The sequence below is a fragment of the Theropithecus gelada genome, chromosome 5 (assembly GCF_003255815.1).
Source record: "Theropithecus gelada isolate Dixy chromosome 5, Tgel_1.0, whole genome shotgun sequence".
Taxonomy (NCBI): domain Eukaryota; kingdom Metazoa; phylum Chordata; class Mammalia; order Primates; family Cercopithecidae; genus Theropithecus; species Theropithecus gelada.
The window spans coordinates 9551092-9574350 of NC_037672.1; the positions used below are offsets into that span (position 1 = coordinate 9551092).

Sequence of the window (23259 nt, forward strand, 5' to 3'; positions counted from 1 at the left end):
ACTTGTGGTGGTGACATTGGTGTAAGGAAGCCCACTTTGCTGCCAGTCATATGAAGGTCTAGCACGTACAATTATGTACAGTATGTAACACTTCATAATGATAAAATAACTATAACACTGGTTTGTTTACTATATCATACTTTTTTTTGTTATTTTAAAGCATCCTTCCACTTATTAGAAAAAGTTAACTGTAAAACAGCCTCAGGCAAGCCCTTTGGGAGGGATTCCAGAAGAAGTCATTGTTATCCTAGGAGATGACAGCTCTATATGTGTCATCGCCCCGGAAGATCTTCCAGTGGGACAAGATGTGGAGGTGGAAGGCAGTGATATTGATGATCCTGACGCTGTGCAGGCCTAGGCTAATGTGTGCATCTGTGTCTTAGTTTTTGGCAAAAACATTTAAAAAATAAAAAAAAAATTAAAAAAATTAAAAATAGAAAAAAACATTCTGAAATAAGGACATGAAGAAGGAAAGTATTTTTGTAAAATGGTAGAATGCCTTTGTGCTTAAGATAAGTCTTACCAGGAAAGAGTCAAAAAGTCACAAAACTTTAAACATTTAAAACTGTAAAAGTTCTGGTAACCTAAGGTTAATTTATTATTGAAGAAAATATATAGTTTAATCAAATAGCCTAAGCATAGAGATTCTAATGTCGACATGGGTTTACAGTGATGATCTAGGCCTTCTCATTCACTCACCACTCGTTCATTAACTCATCTAGAGAAATTTCCAGTCTTGCAAGCTCCCTTTATGGTAAGTGTCCTACACAGGTGTACCCCTTTTATCTTTTATGTTGTATTTCTACTGTAGTTTTTCTATGTTTAGATACACAAATTCTTACCATTGTGTTATAACTGCCTGCAATATTCAGCACAGTAACACCCTGTGCAGGATGTTTTGTTTGTAACCTACGTGCGATAGACCATGCTATACGGCCTAGGTATGTAGTAGGCTACACAATTTAGGTTTGTGTAAGTGCATTCTATGATGTGCACACAATGTTGAAATCACCTAATGATGTATTTTTCAGAATACGTCCCCATTAGTATGTGACACATGACCGTGTATGTGTGTATATATATGTGTGTGTGTATACATACATACACACACACATACACAAAAAAAGAGAGAGGAGAGAGAGAGACAGACTCAGTCATCTAGCTCTCTGGGCATTTCAGTTTATTCACTGAACAACAGTTCTTTGATCTGAAGATTATGAGCTAATAATTCGAAGCCACAAATAGTCCAAACTCACAGAAATAGCTACACAGGAAACATTTAATGGGGGTTTGAAGAACAGGCATAATGTTCTCACTAGGTGGCCCCTGGAAATTTACTTCTGTTCTCTAGTTCTTGATTTCCTCATATGCAAAATACAGTAATACAATCTCAGACTACCTGAGTCCCCAGGACCTTTAAGTTTTGTTTTCTTTTTCTTTTTCTTTTTTAAAATCTGTGCCCAAAGCACAGATATGAACGTATCACAGATTGGTTGAATGAATGGATGGACGAGTGGGTGAATGGTGATAGGGAAGGCAGCTGCCTCCTGTCCCATTCCTTGAGTGCCCTTAGAAATTCAAATGAAATATGGAGACATTTGTTATCTAGAGAATTGAGGACAGCTTCTTGGTGGGAAGAGTCTGGATAGTTTTCTTCTCTCTCTCTCTCTTTTTAACCCTCAGCCAGCAATTCTAAAGAAGAATGGCCCAGAACTACTTGAATTGGAATCATCTTGTTAAAGGTAGGGATTCCCTGGCTTTACTATATGCCTGACAAAGAGCTAAACCCCAACGTGGGCTTGAAAATACTCACTTTTAACTGTTGTGATTTTTTTTTTTTTTTTTTTTTGAGACGGAGTCTCGCGCTGTCGCCCAGGCTGGAGTGCAGTGGCCGGATCTCAGCTCACTGCAAGCTCCGCCTCCCGGGTTCACGCCATTCTCCGGCCTCAGCCTCCCGAGTAGCTGGGACTACAGGCGCTGCCACCTCGCCCGGCTATTTTTTGTATTTCTTAGTAGAGACGGGGTTTCACCGTGTTAGCCAGGATGGTCTCGATCTCCTGACCTCGTGATCCGCCCATCTCGGCCTCCCAAAGTGCTGGGATTACAGGCTTGAGCCACCGCGCCCGGCTAACTGTTGTGATTTTTAACTGTTGTAATTGAATTTTGAAGACAATGTTAATCCTTGGGTTTACCAATCTTGGGATGATTTGAAATCCTGGCTTGTCCCCGAGATTCAACTGTCAATTTTTTTTATTTATTTCTGTTCACGATTATTCCCAACACCCTGTGGAGAGAACCAGGAGGACGCCAGCCTCTGCTCAATTAATACAGGCATCGCAGCATCGGAAATAGCCAGCAGGGGGCATTAGATGCTCACATATTCTATACCTGCATGTCTCCCTCGTGTCCTAAAATCCTTATTAATTTTTCTTTTACAAGTAGGAAAAATCAACCTTGAAGACTGCTTTCCTTAGAAAGACTTAAAAGTAAGATTTTCCTGGACAAAATGAAATTTCTTGTCTTTTAAATCAAATCAGCCAATATCTATCTTCATCAATGTTTTTATTATACGTGGAGGCTTAAGACAGAAGGATCCACTTTCTAAACAGGGCCATCTTTTCCAGTTACATTCTTCATTTAGGGCAAGGAGAAAAACTGAGGAGTTTATTTTATGGAAAGCGTTGCACTGTTCTCTGTGTATCAGCCTCTGAGAAGGTATTGACCTTGACAGACTGTCCCAGTTTGAATATGTGTCTGTCTTCTCCAGGCTTGGAATAGTTTCCTAAAGAATATTTTCTGATAGATTGTTTTTAGCATACAAAAACACGTGCTACTGTAGAAAATTATAAGCCGCAGATACGCAAAAAAGAAGGTAATAAAAATTGCTATAATGTTACCATAGCAAGACAAATCATACAAGTATACAAATATTTGATTATAGTCAAGTCACACATACACACACACAGACACACACATAATCACACACACCACCCATCATCGATTTATAGTTTATAAATATACAATCACTTTGTGTATACTATTTTTCCCTGCTTTTTCACAAAATCACATGCTACCAACACATCCATGACAATGAATATGCTTCAACATCGTCATTTTAATGACTCCCTAGTATTTTCTCACATGAACGCCCTCTCCTGCTTTCAAATGATCCCATCGTCAAAAATCAGAAACAACTTGAAGTATCTGGGAATGTTATCAAACCACCGTGGCGCACAGTCTGTTTTGTAAATCGTCGTGCGTATCTTAATTAGATAAGGTCTGCTGTGCTTTAGTAGACATTTGTTGTGGTTCATAAGTATGCCTAGGCCGATTCATAAGTATGCATAGGTCTGCTGGGCTGTTATTTCTTTTCTTTTGTTTCTGAGACGGAGTCTTGCTCTGTCACCCAGAGCACCCAGGCTGGTGTGCAGTGGGGCAATCTCGGCTCACTGCAACCTCCACCTCTGGGGTTCAAGTGATTCTCCTGCCTCAGCCTCCCGAGTAGCTGGGACTACAGGTGCCCACCACCATGCCCAGCTAATGTTTGTATTTTTAGTAGAGATGGGGTTTCACCATATTGGCCAGGCTGGTCTCGAACTTCTGACCTTGTGATCCGCCTGCCTTGGCCTCCCAAAGTGCTGGAATGACAGGCGTGAGCCACTGCGCCTGGTCTGGGCTATTATTGTGAACAGACTGGGAAGGTCATGATTTGCTGCTAAGTGTTTCTGGTAAGGTGTAGGTTCGAGTGTGTATGAGCAGGCCTGGGCCACTTTATCTCAATGGACTTTTGTGGGGTTTCGATTTGTTTTGTTTTTCCTGCTGGTGTCTCTAGATTGTTGTTAAGAAATGGAGTGCCCATCTGTCCATTTCTGTCTGTCTTAACCAAGGTGGGGAGCAAGATGGGAGGAAGAGGGTACAAGTAGGTGGAGCTGGCCGCTCTATTTTACCTGTGTGCTTTATGATTCGCCAGTTGCCAAGCACATCAGACAAGCCACTTCATTCCCAGGTATACCACCCCGTTACAATATTCTCTACCCTCCAGGATGCCAGTGCAGGATGGGAGGGGTGAGAGGTGCCTTTGATACTAAAGACCCCAACACAATTTGGTATTATCTACCTTGAGAGAACACAAGCTTGGTGAGGCCTGACCGGGAAGTTGAATGAAAACATTTTCTGTAGAGGGATTAAGGCTGGGTGCTCTCTGCCTATGTGAACTCATATTTCTCGCTTTCACTTTTGCTTTTTGCCCAGTTCTCCTGGCTGCTGGGTGGGACATGCTGAGGGCTGGTTAGGCACTCCAACATGCGGTATGATGAAAGTTTCAAATGCCTTTGCTGAGTACATAACTGCTTAGGACTCCATCACTTCTTTGCGTGCTTCCTCTGGACAACGTCTCCGTTTTTCTGCCTTGTTCCAGTCATTCTATCTAGACACCAGCTTTCTAGGGAAGTTCTATGGAACTTTCCCTGAAATAATAACCTTCCCCGATGAATAGTGCATACTTTTACTTAAGCTTTAATGGGCTCCTGTTAAGTGCCTAGTACCAGAAAAGAGGCTATGAAGAGAGATACAGGAGAAGCATCAAAGATGGCTTTTGAACCATTCATTCTTTCCACCCATGTTTTGGGGTAACTAATTATATAGAATTTAGTTAAATGAATATTAGCGAGTTGCCATAAGACTGGCACTGAGCTAGACTTATACCCATTGCACAGATGAAGGAACTCAGGCTCAGAAAGATCTGTGCTCCATGCAAAGCTGCACAGCTAAGTAGAGAGCCAGGATTCCCATCCATCCAGCCAGTTTCCAAAGCTTGCGAGAGTCACAGATCAGGCTGTACCCTTGGGCAACTGGAAGGAATGGCAGTGGCTAATGTCACTTCGAATAGGCCATAGTTTTATTGAAATAAAAACAAAAAAGAATGGAAGTAACAGCCCAACAGACTCATGCTGACATTCCCATCACTTAGGTGATAGAGAGCCCCGACTCACCTGTTGCACTATTGCAGTGAGGCCATGACCTAGGGAAGAAAAGAGAACCAAGTTAAGTGTCCATTGCTGCACTTCCACCGATCCCCTGCGTACGAACAGGCAGTCATCAAACATCATTGTACAAGTCAGCCTCTGAAGCTGCTTTACGTATGTACTATTACAGACCTGAAGTCACATATTATTCTATCATACACAGAAATAATGTATATATTTCTATTTTCTAGAAAACAACATGTAGAAGAAAATAAAAATGGACACTATGGGTTATATTTTGGTTATTCTCATGTACGTAGCTATATACATACCTGAAGATGTATGCATGCATTTAAACACATATAGGCATTGTCAAATCAAGCTTAGCCCAAAGTTGCCTCCTTACATATTTTAAGTTCTGCCTAAAGATTTCTCTATACATCATGAACTATAAAAAGTGGAGGTGTAAACAGACAATAGCCTATCGTTGTGGCAATCACTGAGTTTTAGCCAGTCAGATGTAGCCAACTGTTGGAACTGTGTTCACATCAGGCAAATGCTGAGCTGTAACCAATCTAGCTGTTTCTGTACCTCACTTCCATTTTCTATACATCATTTTCCTTTTTCTGTCCATAAACCTTCTTCCACCACATGGCTGCACTGGAGTCTCTGAGCCTCCTGTGGCTGGGAAGGCCACCCGATTCTCAAACCATTTGTTGGTCAATTAAGCTCCTTTAAATTTCATTCGGCTGAAGTTTTTCTTTTATCCGTATCAATACAAAAGAGCCCAGCATGGTGGCACACACCTGCAGTCCCAGCTCCTCAGGAGGCTGGGGTGGGAGGATCACTTGAGCCCATGAGTTCACATCCAACCTGGGCAACATAGCAAGATCTCTTGAAAAAATAATAATATAAAAGAACATGTAGGATTTTGATGTTACAAATATATTCTATATCTTCAAATGTTATTCAAAAACAAGGTGTTGATTATCTACCTCAGTGGTTCTCAACCATTTTGGCATCAGGGACCAGTTTCCTGGAAGATGGTATTTCCACAGACGGGGGTTGGGGATGGTTTCAGGATGAAGGGAAGAAATTGTTCTATCTCAGATCATCATGTATTAGTAGGATTCTCACAAGGAGTGTGAACCTAGATCCCTCCCAGGCGCAGTTCATGGGAGGGTTTGCACTCCCATGAGAATCTAATGCCGCTGCTGATCTGATGGGAAACGGAGCTCAGGCGATAATGCTCAGTCGTCCACTGCCCACCTACTACGGTGTGACCCAGGTCCTAACACACCACAGACCAGTACTGGTTTGTGACCCAGGGGTTGGGGACCCCGATCTACATGATATTTTTAAGGGGCATTTAGGTTCTTGATAGTTCTAACTTTGTAAAATGATGTTGCCATGTGTATTTAGCATTTAAACCTCATCTCTGAATCTTTCTTTTTTTTTTTTTTGAGACATAGTCTCTGTCGCCAGACTGGAGTGCAGTGGCACGATCTCACCTCCCGGGTTCAAGCAATTCTCCTGCCTCAGCCTCCTGAGTAGCTGGGACTACAGGTGTGTGCTACCAGGCCAGGCTAATTTTTGTATTTTTAGTAGAGACAGGGTTTCACGATGTTGGCGAGGATGGTCTCGATCTCTTGACCTCGTGATCCACCCACCTTGGCCTCCCACAGTGCTGGGATTACAGGCTTGAGCCACCATGCCCGGCTTGGATCTTTCTATAGAGAGATGTTATCAAGCACAATGAAGGGGTCAAATAACGTGAACACTCTCGGCCCCTTGTTGCATATTACTCACAAGCTTTCTGGATGAGCTGCGCCAATTAATAATAATTTATATTCTTATGCATGGAGTGTGAAGAGCTCATCTCACTGGGTCTCACCACCATTAAATCCATACCTTATAACCACTTTGCCTACATGGCACCTGATTCCTCATTTTACCCATTTCATTTCCTTGATGACTAGTGAGATTGAATTTCTTTTTTCCCAAAAGGTTTTGGGCCATTTATGTGTCTTCTTTGGTAAGTTATCTGTACATGTCTTTGCCTATTTTTTTTCTTCTTTTTTTTTGAGACAGAGTGTCGCTCTGTTGCCCAGGCTGGAGTGCAATGACACAATCTTGGCTCACTGCAACCTCCACCTCCCACACTGGGCTAATTTTTTGTATTTTTAGTAGAGACGGGGTTTCATCAGGTTGGCCTGGCTGGTCTCGAACTCCTAACCTCAGATGATCTGCCCGCCTCGGCCTCCCAAAGTGCTGGGATTACAGGTGTGAGCCACTGCGCCTGGCCTCATTTTCTGACAAGGTCTTTGCACAGCCACAATCCAACCATTGGATGGGATCCTTTTGGAAACACTTTTTCCCTAGGTTTTGGGCTTTTCTGAAAAGCCCCGAGGCAGTGGAAGGCTCCTGAGGACGCTGCTTCCGTGAGCTGACTTGTTTTTGCCTTTAATAATCCCAGGCCTTTGCATTACACCTTTCCTCCAAGGCGCTCAAAGTGCGTCACAGGAGCAATTAATTGAACATCGCAACACACGCCAGGTGTAAATATTTATGAGGTCTCTTCGGTGTCTGGGACGTTGGGCACAGAATAGTGAAGCAGTAAGACGTTTGTACCAGGAGACCACGGTCTGTGACTTGAGTCTGACTTCAGCGTACCTTACTGCCTTCTGTTCACCATTTTAAACCCCAAAATGAAATAACCTGTGGGCTCGCTCTTACTGCCTGAAATTTATAGAATAGGAAATGGGGTATTCAGAGGGCTCTACAACTTGCCCAATCCACAGAGCCTCTAAGACTGAGGGATTTGATACCAGCCTATCCGCCTCCCCCGTCCCTACTGTCTCCCTCACCCCAGGCCTATAGGAAACGGCAAGTCCTGCTTAGGAGGCACCGTGCAGCTGCGACCTCAGAGCCCTTGTGGTTAACAGTTGGCGCCCTTTCAAGCTGCCGGAGGTTCTGCAGAAATGAACAGTAAATCAGCCAGTGAGGAGCAAATCATTTATCGGAGGCCTGAGTGCTTTCTCTTGACACTTTAAACATATGGCCTCTTCTCTGGTATCTCGGTCTTTGATTAAGGCCTCAAAAGGCGCCCAGGACTTGCAACTCATGACACGGGAAATGGAAATGATATGTTTTTGTGACTGTGTACAGGGAGCTTAATGTAAGCGTAAAAAGCCGTCCCGTTGATGGGAGGCAGAGCCTCCAGCGCAGGCGGCTGGAGCTCGGGAATTTCTAATAAAAGGCAAACTGTTTCTGAGATTCCAGAAGGAACTTTGACTTCTAAATTAGGGTTCTCGTTATCTTCCAACCCTGGCCTTACCTGGATTTTAGAATCAAAGACAAACTGGCACTAAAAAGCATGTTGGAGAGAATGTCGTCCAGTTCGTTAGCTTTTTAAATGGGAGAACTGGGGTCTAGAGTGGCTACCGGATTGTTCCTAGTCTCAGACACTTGGAGGCAGAACTGAAGCCTTCTGACATCTAAAAAGAGTGGCACCAAACAGAACATAAAATAACCCGTATTTGTAAGCACCTGTTTGGGCACTGAGATAGGTTCAACTCTGGCTGGTAGGCAGTTTTTTTTTTATGGTCTGTTCAACCCATTTACATTCATTTTCACAATTTTTAGAATGTTCCTATCTACTTATTATTTTTAACATACAAAAAGCTGTACATAGTTAATGTGTACAACTAGATGACTTGATGAGTTTGGATATAAGTATATACTTGTGAATGGATAAGTGTTACATGATACTGCTTTTATGATACCTCTAAAATAGTCAAACTCATAGAGGCAGAGTGGAAGGGTGGTTGCCAAGGGCTGGGCGGAGGACAAAATGAGGAGATATTAGTCAAAGGGTACAAAGCTTTGGTTAGACAAGATAAATAAGTCCTCAAGATATACTGGACAGCATAGTGCCTACGCCTAACGGTACCATATCACATAATTGCATTTTTGCTAAGGGAGTAAATCTTATATTAATTGTTCTTGACATGCACACACTTAATCATAATAGTAAGTAAAGAGGGTGGGAGAAAACTTTTGGAGGTGATGGGTAAGTTTAAGGCATAGACTTAGGCTGTTAGGCATTTGCAGCTCCACTTTGCAGATTGCAACTAAAACTTAGACGAGTTCAGCAACGTGCCTGAAGTGGCACAAGCAATCGGCAGGGCTGGGATTTGTCCGACTCCCTCCAAATCCCTTCTTATTTACAAGCCTATGGCAGCAACGTAGACCGCAGAGTTCTCTTGTCTGGGAGCTTCCTCCCAATTGTCAAAGCTGTCTGAAAGTGGCTTATCTGATCCACTCTGCCTCTCAGTGGGGCTCCAGAGTAATGGTGCTCATTCATATGTCACATCCTCCGGGATTATGCACCCTGGGGCTCTCCGTGCGTCAGTGCAAGCCAAGTGAATTAGCAGAGGAAGCATCAGCCAAACAGGGAATGGTGTTGTTATTCCAGCTGAGCCTGCTGCTGTGAGCCAGAGAGCTGCAGAAACAAAGCGGGGAGGGAAAAGAGGAAGGCTGGGACCAGCCGCCTAGGGTCCGGGAGGGAGGGGATCAGGGGAGGTGGCCCGAACACCATAGTTTTGTCTAGATGGATTGTGGACATTGTCTTGACACAAGCAACGGATGAGCTATCTGAAAGGACTCCTGTGTTAACACTCTGCAACTTGACAGCCCAGGGTGATTAATGAAAGGAACTGCTAGCAAACTTCATGGAGATTTGATGTACTCTATCTGTGCTCAGGCAAGGCCCATGTGTTAGCAAGCTGCCTTTTGCCAGGGAATTACAAGGATGCACCCCGGCTGCCTTTTGTCAACAGCATCCATAACACGGCCACGTGCAAGCGGGCCACAGCTGGATGGTGTTATAAGTTGGCATCCACCCTTCTGCCTTCCCTGTCTCTGTTCCCCTCCACAGCTGGGCCTAAAGAAAGCAATTTTTCCTTCCTCTCTATTTCCGGTGTGTATAAGCAGGTGTCAACACTGTCACAAGAAAGTGTGTGGCACAGGAAATGAACAAGGCTGACCTTTCGAGGTCTGTGTTTTTTAATATTTAAAGCTCATTACAAATACAGATTTTAAATTCTGGATTATTTTCAATTTGTAATACTTTTAAATAATTTAATACTTCTCATAATTTTTAATTTTTAAAGGCTACTAAAGTAAACTCCTTCTCCTCTTCCACTTTTTTCTCTCCTGCTGCCCAGCAGAACTGGCTGTGATGAAGTAGACAGGGCGTGCTTGCCTTCTGCTTATCCATGGGAACAGAGTTTGGATGGTGTGTTATTCCAGTCCCATAGAGAGGGATTTGGTTCTGTCTCCAGGGTTAAGCTCCTGGCATGGAGATGAATCTTTCTTTGCCTCCTCGAGTGTGGTATGCAGTCCTTTGGGTCTCCCCAGGCACCGACTACTAGTCCAGAATTCAGCAGCAAAACCCTTGGGAAATGATAAGGGTGATTTCACACTGCCAGCCTTCTCTCTCTCTCCCAAACCTCTGAAATTAACTGGTTCAGCTCCACATCTCATTTTAAGTTCGTCGCCTGAAATTAGAAAGCGACTCTAGAATAAGACTCTCTAATTTTTGAAAGACAATTTGTACTTCTAAGAGTTACTCATTTTAAATATAATCTAGATAAAAACAAGGAAGGATGGAAAGTTTCTGCATTCATCACCTTCTTCCCTCTAGTTGAATGTCTGCACTGCATCTGGAACCGGGCACTGTAGAAAGGTGATTTCACTCAAACCTCATAGCAGTTCTTGGTAGAAAGCATCTTTATCTCAATTTTAGGGCCATTGTAAAATATCACTAGTGCCAAAAGGGACATTCAACACCATAAATGAACCCTTTAATTTTGCAGATGGATTAGCTGAGGTTAGCCCCCTTGGGAGTCCCACCGAGCCTGTCTGATGATACATCTCTCCCCTTTGTCTCCACCACTCAAAGGTGGAGCGTTTGCATCATGGAGCTGTGGGGACTATGGTTTGGAAATGCAGTGTGCTCAGAGAGTAGGGAATCTGGAGGGATGAATGAGCAAAGCCTCATCCTAGAGGTCGTGTGGAGGTTTGCAAGAGTGAAGAATGCTTAGAACTGTGTCTCACAGAGGTAACATAGGAACACACAGCATTGATTTGAGAGAGAAGGAGTGGACTCTATAATATTTCAGGGAATAGGTAGTGATGGCCTGGACAGACTGTTTTTCTTGTTTCCCATGTGGCCACCGATGCCCTCTTCTCCTTACCTGGGCACATTCCTGGTACCTATGTAATGGAACTCACACTGACATAACTAGAACAGAATGCAACTGGATTTCTCAGACTGCCTACCCTGAACCTCTGGCTTCTAAAAGGGAGGCCTGGTGCCTAATATGGTGCCTGGAGCATGTGCACACCAACATGGTGCTGACTGGGTAAGAGTGAGTGAATGCATAAGTGAATGAATGCCACAGGCGCATGTAGAGGGAAGCATAGAAAAGAGGGCATCCCAAAGCGAGATGGGCCAAAGATACACTGCAGATCATGTCTGGGTCTATACGCTGACCTGTCCTATCCCGACAAGGCCAGATGGAGTGCCTAGCATGTAGTAGGAACCTATTCCATGTGTGTGCACAAGTGCCACTTAAATTCCCCTGGAATCGCTTGTACATTTTCAAGATTAGAGATTGGAGAGTCCCTCTCAATCCAGATGAAATTCACCCCGAGATGGAAGCAGGCCAAGGCTCATTTTAAATAAGTGAATCCACGGGTTCATTCTTTCTAGAAGGCATTCCTGATTGGTTTCAAGAATTCTCCTCTTACCTATTTTATTTTTATAAGAAATATTTGGGGCATTCAATTCCCTGAAGGGGACCTGGGGAAAACGCTGGAAGTGTTTGGTGCCGCTCAGAACTCTCATCAAGCTCATGCCCCCAAGACCCTCCTGGCTGAGTGAGGCTCCCACCTCCTCAGAACCTGCCCTGCCAGGGCCTGTCTGGTCTCCTCCCTCCTCTGAGACACTGTGGCACTTCTTGCTCGAATCATGCATTTAGTAAATCTAGAAGATGACATTTAATTATTAGTTTATTATTTAAATCTCATATTGTAAAACTTTACTTGTGTTTTTTTCCTTTCCTCAATTTTACTTTAAGTTCTTTGAGGGCAGAAAACATGTCTGTATAAGCTATAGTCCTGTGCCTATAAGCTATAATGCTCCCAAAGCATATTAAAAAATGAAAACAGGGCCGGGCGCGGTGGCTCAAGCCTCTAATCCCAGCACTTTGGGAGGCCGAGACGGGTGGATCACGAGGTCAGGAGATCGAGACCATCCTGGATAACATGGTGAAAACCCGTCTCTACTAAAAAATACAAAAAACTAGGTGGGCGAGGTGGCGGGCACCTGTAGTCCCAGCTACTCGGGAGGCTGAGGCAGGAGAATGGTGTGAACCAGGGAGGCAGAGCTTGCAGTGAGCTGAGATCCGGCCACTGCACTCCAGCCTGGGCGACAGAGCGAGACTCCGTCTCAAAAAAAAAAAAAAAAAGAAAAAAAAGAAAAAAAAAATATTTGACATTCTGATGGGTTGTGCAGCAGACAAGTAGAGTAGCAGGATGATTTGCCAGACCTGTTATAGCTCAGACATTCCTCTAGTGGGCAGAGCAGCTCCTGAAATCCCTTCATCCACTCTCTGAGCCTCCCCCACTTCCCCACTTGGTCTCTGTCTTCTTCCTCCTTTCTCTATCCTTCTTTCCCTATTAAAGTTTCTTTTTCACGTCTGTTTAAGTATCTAGTAATGCCAGACATTATAGGAGGCTCTCGGTATACTACAGATCAACAGCGTTCTAGGGTTATCCATAACATAAGACCCTAGGGTTCTGCCTTGATTCTCCCTTCTTCCTCCTCCCCCGTCAGCCAATGTTTCTCGAGCATCTACTCTGTTGTTTATTTATTTATTTGTTTGTTAGTTTCTTTTGAGGTGGAGTCTCACTCTATCGCCCAGGTTGGAGTGCAGTGATGTGATCTCAGCTCACTGTAACCCCTGCCTCCCAGGTTCAAGGGATTCTCCTGCCTCAGCCTCCCTGGTAGCTTGGATTACAGGCACCCACTACCATGCCTGGCTAATTTTAGTATTTTTAGTAGAGATCAGGTTTCGCCATGTTGGCCAGGCTGGTCTGGAACTCCTGACCCCAAATGGTCTGCCCATCTCAGCCTCCCAAAGTGTTGGGATTACAGATGTGAGCCACAGCGCCCAGCCTGAGCCTCTACTATGTAGGAGACCTTTGCGGACAATTCCCAGAAAGCCAGTGGAGCACCACATTTTCTTCTCTGCATCCTCTGTGAAAGAACCTAGGACCTGTCACAAAGCTCTCTGCTTGTGACACCTTTCAGGGCGGCACTCTGCCTTCTACATGGTGAGGTGGGCCACAGTGAGAAGTGTGACCCTTATGGCTCTCTCAGTGCTCCAGAGGCTCAGGGCAGGCGGGGCAGACCAGAGCAGCCAGGAGAGCGGGCAGCGGTTGTGGCCAGCAGGCTCCTGGGCTTGCCTGGCTGAAGGGGCCCAGTAGAGGGCCTCCTAGTTCACCGAATAGAAGAGGACTCCAGGCGGGGCGCGGCGGCTCAGGCCTGTAATCCCAGCTCTTTGGGAGGCTGAGGTGGGTGGATCACTTGAGGCCAGGAGTGCGAGATTAGCCTGGCTAATATGGTGAAACCCCGTCTCTACCAAAAATGCAAAACTTGCTGGGCGTGGTGGCGGGCGCCTGTAATCCCAGCTACTCAGGAGGCCGAGGCACAAGAATCACTTGAACCCGGGAGGTGGAGGTTGCAGTGAGCTGAGATAGCGCCACTGCACTCCAGCCTGGGTGATAGCATGAGACTCAGTCTCAAAAAACAAAAGAAAACACAACAAAAAACCCAGAAAAACAAAAAGAGGACTCCAGTCTCCAAAGGATGACGACTGGGCCTCATGGGCCCTGAGAAATTATGGCTGCCTGCACTTTGCCCCCCTGGATCTAACTATTGCTGCAGGTGCTAGTGGCAGAAAGGAAGAACTCCATAGCCGTTGAGGTGACGAATGGGAGGGGTCTGAATGTGGATAGTGTGGTGACACTGTCCTAGCAGCGCTGCCAAGAGTAAAGGAAGGAAAGGAGACTAGTGCTTGGAAAGTGAAGACATGGATTGAACCTTGGTGCCGCTGCTCACTAGAGAGAGAGGACTTGGCAAGCCCTTCAGCTCCCTGGTTGATCCTGTGTACCTCCTGTTCCCTAGGGCCTGCGTCTGTGTCTGCCATGGTGCATGGCACGGGCTTATGATCTGTTATGTATGTACTTTATAGTTCCACACCCATTCTTCTGCTTCCCACCAGATACTGAGCATGCTGGTGTCAGGGACTATGTCTCGTTCATCTTTGATTTTTCCAGTGCCCAACAAAGAGAACTTAAGGAGGTTAATGGAAGGAGTCAGACATTTCCCCAGTGGGGAAACAGCTCCTGCATCCACCATTTTTCCAATCTCCCCCCACCCTCTGCCTCCCATCTTCCTCCCTCCACCCCACTCACTGTCACTCAGTGAGTAGGGGCAGAGCGAAATTCAAGCCCAGGGGCCTGTCACTCCACTTGGAAGCTTACACTCCTGGTAACCATGCTTCCATCCGAGGTTCTCTAACTTGAGCAAACACTGGCACCCCCAGGGAGGGCTTATTTCAACACGGGTGCCTGGGCTCCAACACTTGCCCTTCTGGTGCAGTAGGCCAGAGTCTGGGAATCAGCAATGCTAAGTTCCCAGATGATGCTGAAGCTGCTCGTCCCAGGCCCACGCTCTAGGAACCGCAGCTACCAGGCCTCCCTGATGTAAATGTGGCTGTGCTTTCCAGAAGGGCTGGGCACATGCCCCTTCCTCATGGTGGGGAGACTTGACAGGAGCAGATTAGTGACTCATCAGAATAGAAATCTACGTTCATATGTATATGCTGACATATACATATAAATAAGAATATACATATACATATATATACATATACATAAGAAAGTTTTAATCACTTAGAACCCAGAGCTGGGCACGGTGGGTGGCCCACACCTGTAATCCCAGCATTTTGGGAGGCCAAGGAAGGCAGATCACCTGAGGTTGGGAGTTCGAGACTAGCCTGACCAACTTGGAGAAACCCATCTCTACTAAAAATACAAAATTAGCCGAATGTGTTGGCACACGCCTGTAATCCCAGCTACTTGGGGGGGCTGAGGCAGGAGAATCGTTTGAACCTGGGAGGTGGAGGTTGCAGTGAGCTGAGATTGTGCCATTGCATTCCAGCCTGGGCAACAAGAGCGAAACTATCTCAAAACCAAACCAAACCAAACCAAACCAAACCAAACCAAAAAAATCCCAGAAATGCCACTTGACTTGAAGCTAGACTCTGAATTCAAATCCAACTGGTACCCCTTTCCACTGGGACTGTGACAAAAACATATAACCTCCCTCAGACTATTTTTCCCTATCGTAAATGGGAATATGAATGCCTACTTCAGAGGATTATGGTGCACATTGGATGCCAAGGTTCTGGCGCACATCGGGCGCTCAGTTATTGAGTGGAGTTTGGATTTAATTGAGAAACATCAGTTGGTGTTTTTCTTTCACTATGGACATGAGGAAACAGTACAAAATAAAAGTGGGTATTGGGGATTTAGTGAGATGCTAAAAAACACATTCATTTCAATATTGTAGACAGATCATGGATAATGAATGTGGATGTGATCTGTATTTTTCTTGGAGATCCTCCCAGGCCGTATCATCCAAGTGGGGTCCAGCACTCAACTTGGTGTTTTGCTTTGTTTATTACCAGGAGATCAAGGCACTTTTGAACTTGGGGTGGTTGGGCTGTGGGGGCCTGCAGGAGAGTTAACTCCCACACTCAACCTAGCATGAGGGCAGTGATGGGGAGCACCAGGGTTGTTGATATTAGTAATAATTACAGCTGCCATTTACCATATCGCGACTAGCCACTGAGCCTCGAAGGAAGTTATTCACCCTCTCTGGGCTGTTACAGGAAACTAATAAGAGTGTAATTGTTGGGATCCAGGAAGGGTTACCTATTAGCTCTTAAAACAGCACCTAGCACACAGTGACCACTCAGTGACTATTAGCCCACGTTATTTAATGAGAACCTACTCTATTCCCAGCACACCTCAGAGGTCATCCATTTATTCTGTGGACACAGGAAGGCTCAAGAGATTCAATAATGAACAACAGAGTCTACTTTTTCAAATACCATTTCTTTTTTTTTTTTTTTTCTTTTTGAGATGGAGTTTTACTCTTGTTGCCAAGGCTGGAGTGCAATGGCTTGATCTTGACTCACCGCAACCTCCGCCTACCGGGTTCAAGTGATTCTCCTGTCTCAGCCTCCCAAGTAGCTCAGACTACAGGCATGCACCACCACGCCCGGCTAATTTTGTATTTTTAGTGGAGCCAGGGTTTCTTCATGTTGGTCAGTGGTCTCGAACTCCCAACCTCAGGTGATCCGCCTGCCCCGGCCTCCCAGAGTGCTGGGATTACAGGCATGAGCCACCACGCTCGGCTTCAGATATCACTTCTAAAACACAGGAGGTGTTGGAATGGAAAAAGAGGCTTGTCTGGGGCCACACAGCTAATAAGTAGGTCAGCTGAGATTGAAATCCTGATCCAATGGACTCATTCTACACTGCAATGCTGCCCATAAGTAGCTTCTTCCTTACCTTCTCATCAAATGTTGATAATTATAATTTTTACCAAGGAATATGGTAGATACAAATTTGTAGTTTTCAGACATTTTTAGTTGATTTATATATCTCAAATAGTAGTTTATATTCATATAATGCATTCATTATAAAATATGCAGTGGTATAGAGATTTGTATGTCTATAGATTTTTTTAAATTTAGGTTTATAAATAGTTTAGAACAGGTTGCAAAAACATCATCTGTTGCTCTTTTTAATATATCTTGAGCATGCTATGACACATTTTGAAATAATTTGCTTCAGAAAAAAGCACTGCTCTTCTCTCTCTGTCTTTTTTCCTCCAAATGTAACTGTAAATATTACTTTGATGTATGTAATTGCTTCATCCCTCTCCATTTGAAGGAGGGCTTCTAAACCTTCCATCTCCCATCTCTTGCTATTGTCAAGAAATAAGGAAAATGGACTTAAAATGCATTATTCAAATGTATTTAATGTAAACATTAAAGAAGTCTGAGAACAGCCACAAATTTCCCTCTACTCAAAGTGGTTTTGCAAAAACACCTCAAGTATTCTATCATCTTACCAGCATTCATTTACTCTGCTTAGGAGAACTATTTATTCCAGAGCATTTTAGAATTCCAAGACTGCTTATAGTGTCTGGCACATAGTAGGGAATGAAGGATGTTTGTTGGATGGACTTGAATTGGGATATGAGGATTGATATAACTTGTAAGGACCCTTGGGTACCTCTAGGAACAGAAGCCACCCCCAGGAATGCTTGGCCAGGGAGTCCTACCTGAGCATCAGAGAGACAGTTCTGCACATGAGGATGTGGCCCAGGTTTAGTCTGCTGGGCAGGGCTGGGCAGTGCACAGCTGGATTTGACTTTAGGTCTTGTCTCTCGTCAGTAATTCAGTCAAGTTAGCACTCCATTCTGAGATTTTTGACTAGTCTGTGAGCTCCTTGAGGGAGACACTTTGTCTTTGGTCTCTGCATTTTCAGTAGCCTGTGCAAGTTTTGATGCCATCACTGCTCAGCAAACGTTATTCTCAATAGAAGGACAAAGGAAATAGCAATGTAAGCACTTGGCTCTCTCTTGTCCGCTTGCTGTGAGACTCCAGGGTAAACTTGTGGCGGGATCCGTGATCCATCATTCAAATCATTCACTGGCAGAGGAAGAGAAGCCTCCCCATCACTGGCTCTCTCTGGGCTTGTTTGGAGACCTGGGAGGGGTGGGTGGAAGGAGGCCTGGCCTGCAGAGCTGCGGAGGTGGGGGCTTCTCAGCCTCACTTTGTATCACACACCTTCTGGCTGCTCAACCCCAGCCAAGACCCTTCTCCTGTACCTTGGTCTCTGTCTGACCTCTAAGTCACTACAGGTCATTCCATCACATTGACAGTTTCCGTGTGTGTGATGGTCAGCTTATTTGCTACAGAATTAAAATTTTCACTCCTCTGTTAATAAACAAGTAAATATTCTGACCTGTTTTTTGGCAGACTGAAGTTCTGGAATTTCAAATCGTTGGTTCCTTCTTTAGTTGTCCTTCTATTACCCCTGGGATGAAAGAAAATAAATTATAGCTGGGAAATAGCAAGAAGCTAGGGGAAAAATTAATTAAGTGCATTCATTCATAGAAACAACCACCCAGTCAGATTTAAGTAATTATGTCTCACACATAATTCTGAATCTCTCTTTGCATTACCGCTAGGGTTAAAGAAAATCTGTGTTTAAAGTAATCCAATTACTTAATTTTTAAATGTAAGAGCTTTATTTTACAGGAAACAGTAGTGTGGGGCAGAAGAAGTGCCCAGTCAAGACAAGGATGTGGGCTGCCTCTCCCTCATCAGCAGGGTGACCTTGGTACCGTCCTCAAGCTCTGCCAGTATCTGTCTCCTCTGTAAAATGAAGAATATCGTACTTTTGCCAGACGGTTGATGAGAGGCTGTTAAGAAATTTGAGGGACAGCAACCATAAACCAGGCAATGTCTCAGATGCTTTCCTATGTTTGTTGAATTTCATAAAAATCTAGCAAACATTATCCAACGTGGGAAGACAGACTATTTAGCAATAGCAGCTCTGATTCAAGTAATATTTATTGAGCTCCCATATCATTTAGGCAGTTTGCTAAGGCACTTTCTATGAAGAGATTAACTTATTTTTCATTGAGTTAATTAGCTAACATCCATTAAATACATTCACTGTCATAAAGCATCATTGTTATACATTCCTAGTTCATTTAATCAGCCAAGTTTCCTACACTTTCCTTTCTTTTGCAGGCATTTCGTGAGCTCTATCAAACACTAACTGGTCATTTTTTTCCTCCACAAATGCTCCTGACAATAGCCTCCTTAGCTCAGCTACCCTGTTTGTCCTCCCAGTTCCACTTGGAGCAAATTTGCCTCTTCCTGATCCTTGGACTTTCTCTGCTCCCTCCCACGGGGCCCTTTCAGGTACCGTTCCCCCTTTCTCAGATGCCCTTGTCTTCCTTCTTATTAATGGCAACTCTTACTTCCAAACTCAGCTCAAGTGCTACCTCCTCAGAGAATCCTCCTCGACCTCTCAGACTCGCTCCTTCACAGCACTTGCCTGAGTTTTAATTTTACTTCTGTTTTAACTAGTAACTTGTGTTCACATCTGACTGTTCAACTGCCATCTCCACTAAAGCAGAGATTTGCAGGACTTAGCATCCCCAGGGACTGGGTCAGTGCCTGGTCCACCGAGGAGCTGAGTGGACACTCATACAGGGACACACAAAACTAAAGAAGTCCAGGAAATACTTCAGGATGACTTCAGGCTCTCTCTTCATCTTGGACTTTGCCTGTAGCCCATAGAATAGAACGTAATACATTTAAAAATCTGTGAGTTGTTTGGGTATATTTTGTTACTGTGTATATTGACCATCTAGAAAGATGATGGCTTATTTCATTATCATTAATTTCATTTTTCCATTTTTTATTTTAAAATTTCATTATTATACTATTTCACATATTTCATTATTCATTTTTTTTCTATCTAAATACAGCTGAATTTGCAAATTTCCATCTGCACTCTGACTTCTCTACTAAGTTCCAGGCATGAACACTGAATTATTTTCTGGATCTTTCTAATTGGTTATTCTCCAGCAGGCACAGGACTTTTTCCTAGTGAGAGAATCCATTGCTCACATGGTTTCCAAACCAGTAGCCTGGGTGCTAACCTTGAGTCTTCCCACCCCTCCCCCTCTATCATTGCTATCATCCTAATCTGTTACCAGATCCTAACAGTCAGAGTCCCCAAATGCCTCCTGACTCTATCTCTTCTTTGTCACTTTCTTGAGCTATTTAATATATTCAGCCTTACTTCTGCTTTCAGTATCTCTAGGCTGACTTCCAGCATCTACCCCAACTTCTTTCCTGGCCTCCGGGGTTCCAATCCATACACCAAACTGCAGCAAGCACAACCTTTGTAATTATTAATAGCAGAATATTATCAAGTCACCTCCTTGAGAATCCTCATCAGTTCTCTATTCCTGAAAGAGAAAACCCAAACTCTTAACCACGGTAGCTAAGTTTCCTGCCCCATTGGCCTGGAATCCCATTTCTGTTGCTTCTTTATTTCCTGCTACCGTCTCTCTCTGCCAGGTCATCCCACACTGTGGCCTCTGGGCCAGACCTTTTTTTTCCTTAATGCTCCCATATCATTGATCTAATTATTCTTTTTGCCTCCTCTGGGCCTGGCAAAATGCTTTTCATTCTTCAAGGTCAAGTTCAAATATTACTTCCCTATGAATTCTTCCCTGCTGCTTCCGCTTTGAGTCCCTCTGGTACATTTGCATACCTCTCTATTGCCATTCATTTCGTTTGTTCATGAGTCCAATCATTCATTTACTCAACAAATAGTTATTGGGTTTATTCCTTATCAGGCAATGCACTAGGCAATAGGGTATAGTAATTAAAGAATAGATGAAGACTGCTTCCTGGAGCTTTTAGTGTATTTAGGGAGCCAAGCCATAAGCAAGTAAACAATCAAATATTGTTAAATGCCCTGTACATGCATTCATTATACATGTACCTGTCTGTGTCCCCTTGCATTGGAGCCTTGCAAAGGTAGGTTGTAGCCTGGGCATCTTTTTCTCTCCTAGAACACTGGATAACTGACCCTGCATGCTTGCAGGAATGTTTGTAAGATAATGAATAGATACCTAGATACAAATACATAAATGGCCTGCGAGTCTGGGCTTATACACAATAGCAAGCCATGTCGTTAATTGGATAGAGTCCTTTGACTCTCTCTGATACCAGAGGAATTCTGACCTATCCCTGCACTGAGAAGGAGCCCTCAGTTTCATCGTGTCTCTAGGTTATGGGCACCATTTCTGTGCTCTGACAGCCCATAAAACAGTTGCCTAAATGGCTTTAACCAGGCCAATTTTAGGAGTATGGGATAGAGTCTGAGAATTTCTCAACTTCTTCCCAGGTGCCTCAAGAACCCAAAAGACTGGGAACTACCTCTGACCTTTCTAGATAATCAGCTTTGGCCTTTTTAACTTTAAGAAGAGAGCTGAACTCAAACTCTCTTTTTATTTCATGTTTGCAGCAAGCCTGAGTAGCAAATAGGCAGGCATTCTTCTCAGCTCCATGCTACAGATGAGGAAACGGGGCCCTAGAGTGGAGGGGATTTAGTTCCAGGTGGCCAGGCTAGTTGGGAGTAGAACCAGGGCTATGCAACAGTTCGCCCGTCTCCTGGAGAGTGTGTGTCAGCTATGTTGCAAAGGAAGTCAGAGCAGGCCCAGCTGGAAGCAACTAAGGGACACACGAGAGAGAAGGAAAGAAGGTGGGGAGAATGGGGAATGGGGAGCAGGAGCTGTTCTTCCTACAGTGGATTATTGAAGGAAAATATTAACAAGGCTGGAAAATAAAGAGCCATCTACCTAGACAGTAAGTGGTTAAAGCCTGTTTGTAAACTGCTTACAAAGAGCAACAAGCATTACCAGGTCTCCCTGCCCTAAATCTGAATCCTAAGTGTTGAGATTTTAGATATACTTTTAAAAAATATAGAATGGTGAAAGATTTATAAACTCTCAACATATCAGAATTTAATAACAGAAAATGTTATTAAAGAATGTTACGCATAATAGGGCAAAATTGTTTGTTTTGCATTGAATTGAGATAGGACCTTGAAAGGAGATGCTCAAGGTTCCCAAGTTGGCTATCGCACCTGGGGAGGACAGTACCATTTACTAGTCTCCTAAGTAGACGCACATCATTTTACAAGGCCTCAAACATTTGGGGCCAGCTGCATTTCCGGTCCACTCAGCCCATCCCACCCACCTAGTGAAATGAATCACATAAAGCTTTTTAAACTGCTGCTCGATTTGCTTGTCACGGACTCTGGTCAAGCATCCTCCGGGGAAGGAATGCAGGCTAATTGATTGCACCAGGAGCTCAGCACATCCTGGAAAAGCCGGAAGTGCCATAGGCTTGTGGGGAAACTGAGGCACAGAACATCAGTGGGCCAACCAAATAATTGTTCTTGCAATCACTTCATCTTCTGCCAAAACAGAGCACATCACCCTACGCACTCCAGTCTCTCTGCTTGAGCACCCTTCCAGCACCTTCAGGTCCAATACTTGGCAGTGATCTTTGATTTCCTTTTCCCTTTCTGCATCTCCCTCCTGCATGACTGGTCAATGACACCCATCTAGTCCTCCTTCACATTTTCCTTGCATTTTCTCTATCTTATTTCCCCTGTGAAACTGCCCTTTGCAGACCCTCATTACTTTTCATGTAGACCTAATAGAAGCCAATTCAGTGTAGTTGAATTGATATGTGGGTTTAACAATGTGTACCAAGGTGTATGTCTACCCAAAAACTGTACATGTGACCTTATTTGGAAAAAACATCTTTAACAATGTAACTAAGCTAAGGATATTGAGATCAGATGATCTTGGGTTAAAGTGGGCTCTAAATACAATGCAAGGTGTTCTTCTATGAAGAGGCTGCGGAAAAGACCCATGTGAAGATGGCGGAGATTGGAGTGATGCTGCTACAAATCAAGGAACACTTGGAGCCACTAAACGCTGGAAGAGGCAGGAAAGAACTCTCCCCTAGAGGCATGGGAGGGAGCATGGCCCTAGCTAAACGTTGATTTCAGACTTCCGGGCTCCAGAATGGTGAGAGTAAATCTCCGTTGTATTCAGCCAGTACGTTTACATTTGTGGCAATTTGTTATGGCAGCCGCAGGAAAAGACATGCACTGAACATCTCATCTGTCCCAAGAGACGAAGAAATGAATCAGACTCACATCCAAACACGAGCAATGCAATAGGCACAATGATAAAAATTGTACATATGGTCTAGAAGAAAAAGGAGGAAGAAGCTGGTCAAATATTTAAGTGATGGTATAGTCAAGGAAGACTTTCACTAGGTGGTGACAACCAGTGAGGGGTTGAATTGCCAGATGGATGACACGGCAAGTTGATGGTGGAGAGTAAGTACAGGAAGCCTACTCCAAGAGTTAAAGACATCTTCTCCATCCCATCTTGGTCATTCCCCTCTAATTTCTCACCTTTACAGTGAGATACTCCCAGCTACACGCAATATGGCAGGTGCAGTCTGACCAG

General features: G+C 44.2%; 1 protein-coding gene across 1 annotated transcript in view; it reads right to left on the reverse strand.

The window, feature by feature from the left end:
* Positions 1-23259, reverse strand: part of CLNK (cytokine dependent hematopoietic cell linker) — a 190845-nt gene that overhangs the window by 88005 nt on the left and 79581 nt on the right. The window contains exons 3-4 of the mRNA XM_025386090.1: positions 18141-18212; positions 4992-5020 (exon numbers count right to left, since the gene is read on the reverse strand). Of these exons, the coding sequence (XP_025241875.1) occupies positions 4992-5020; positions 18141-18212 (101 nt within the window). The remainder of the gene's footprint in view (positions 1-4991; positions 5021-18140; positions 18213-23259) is intronic.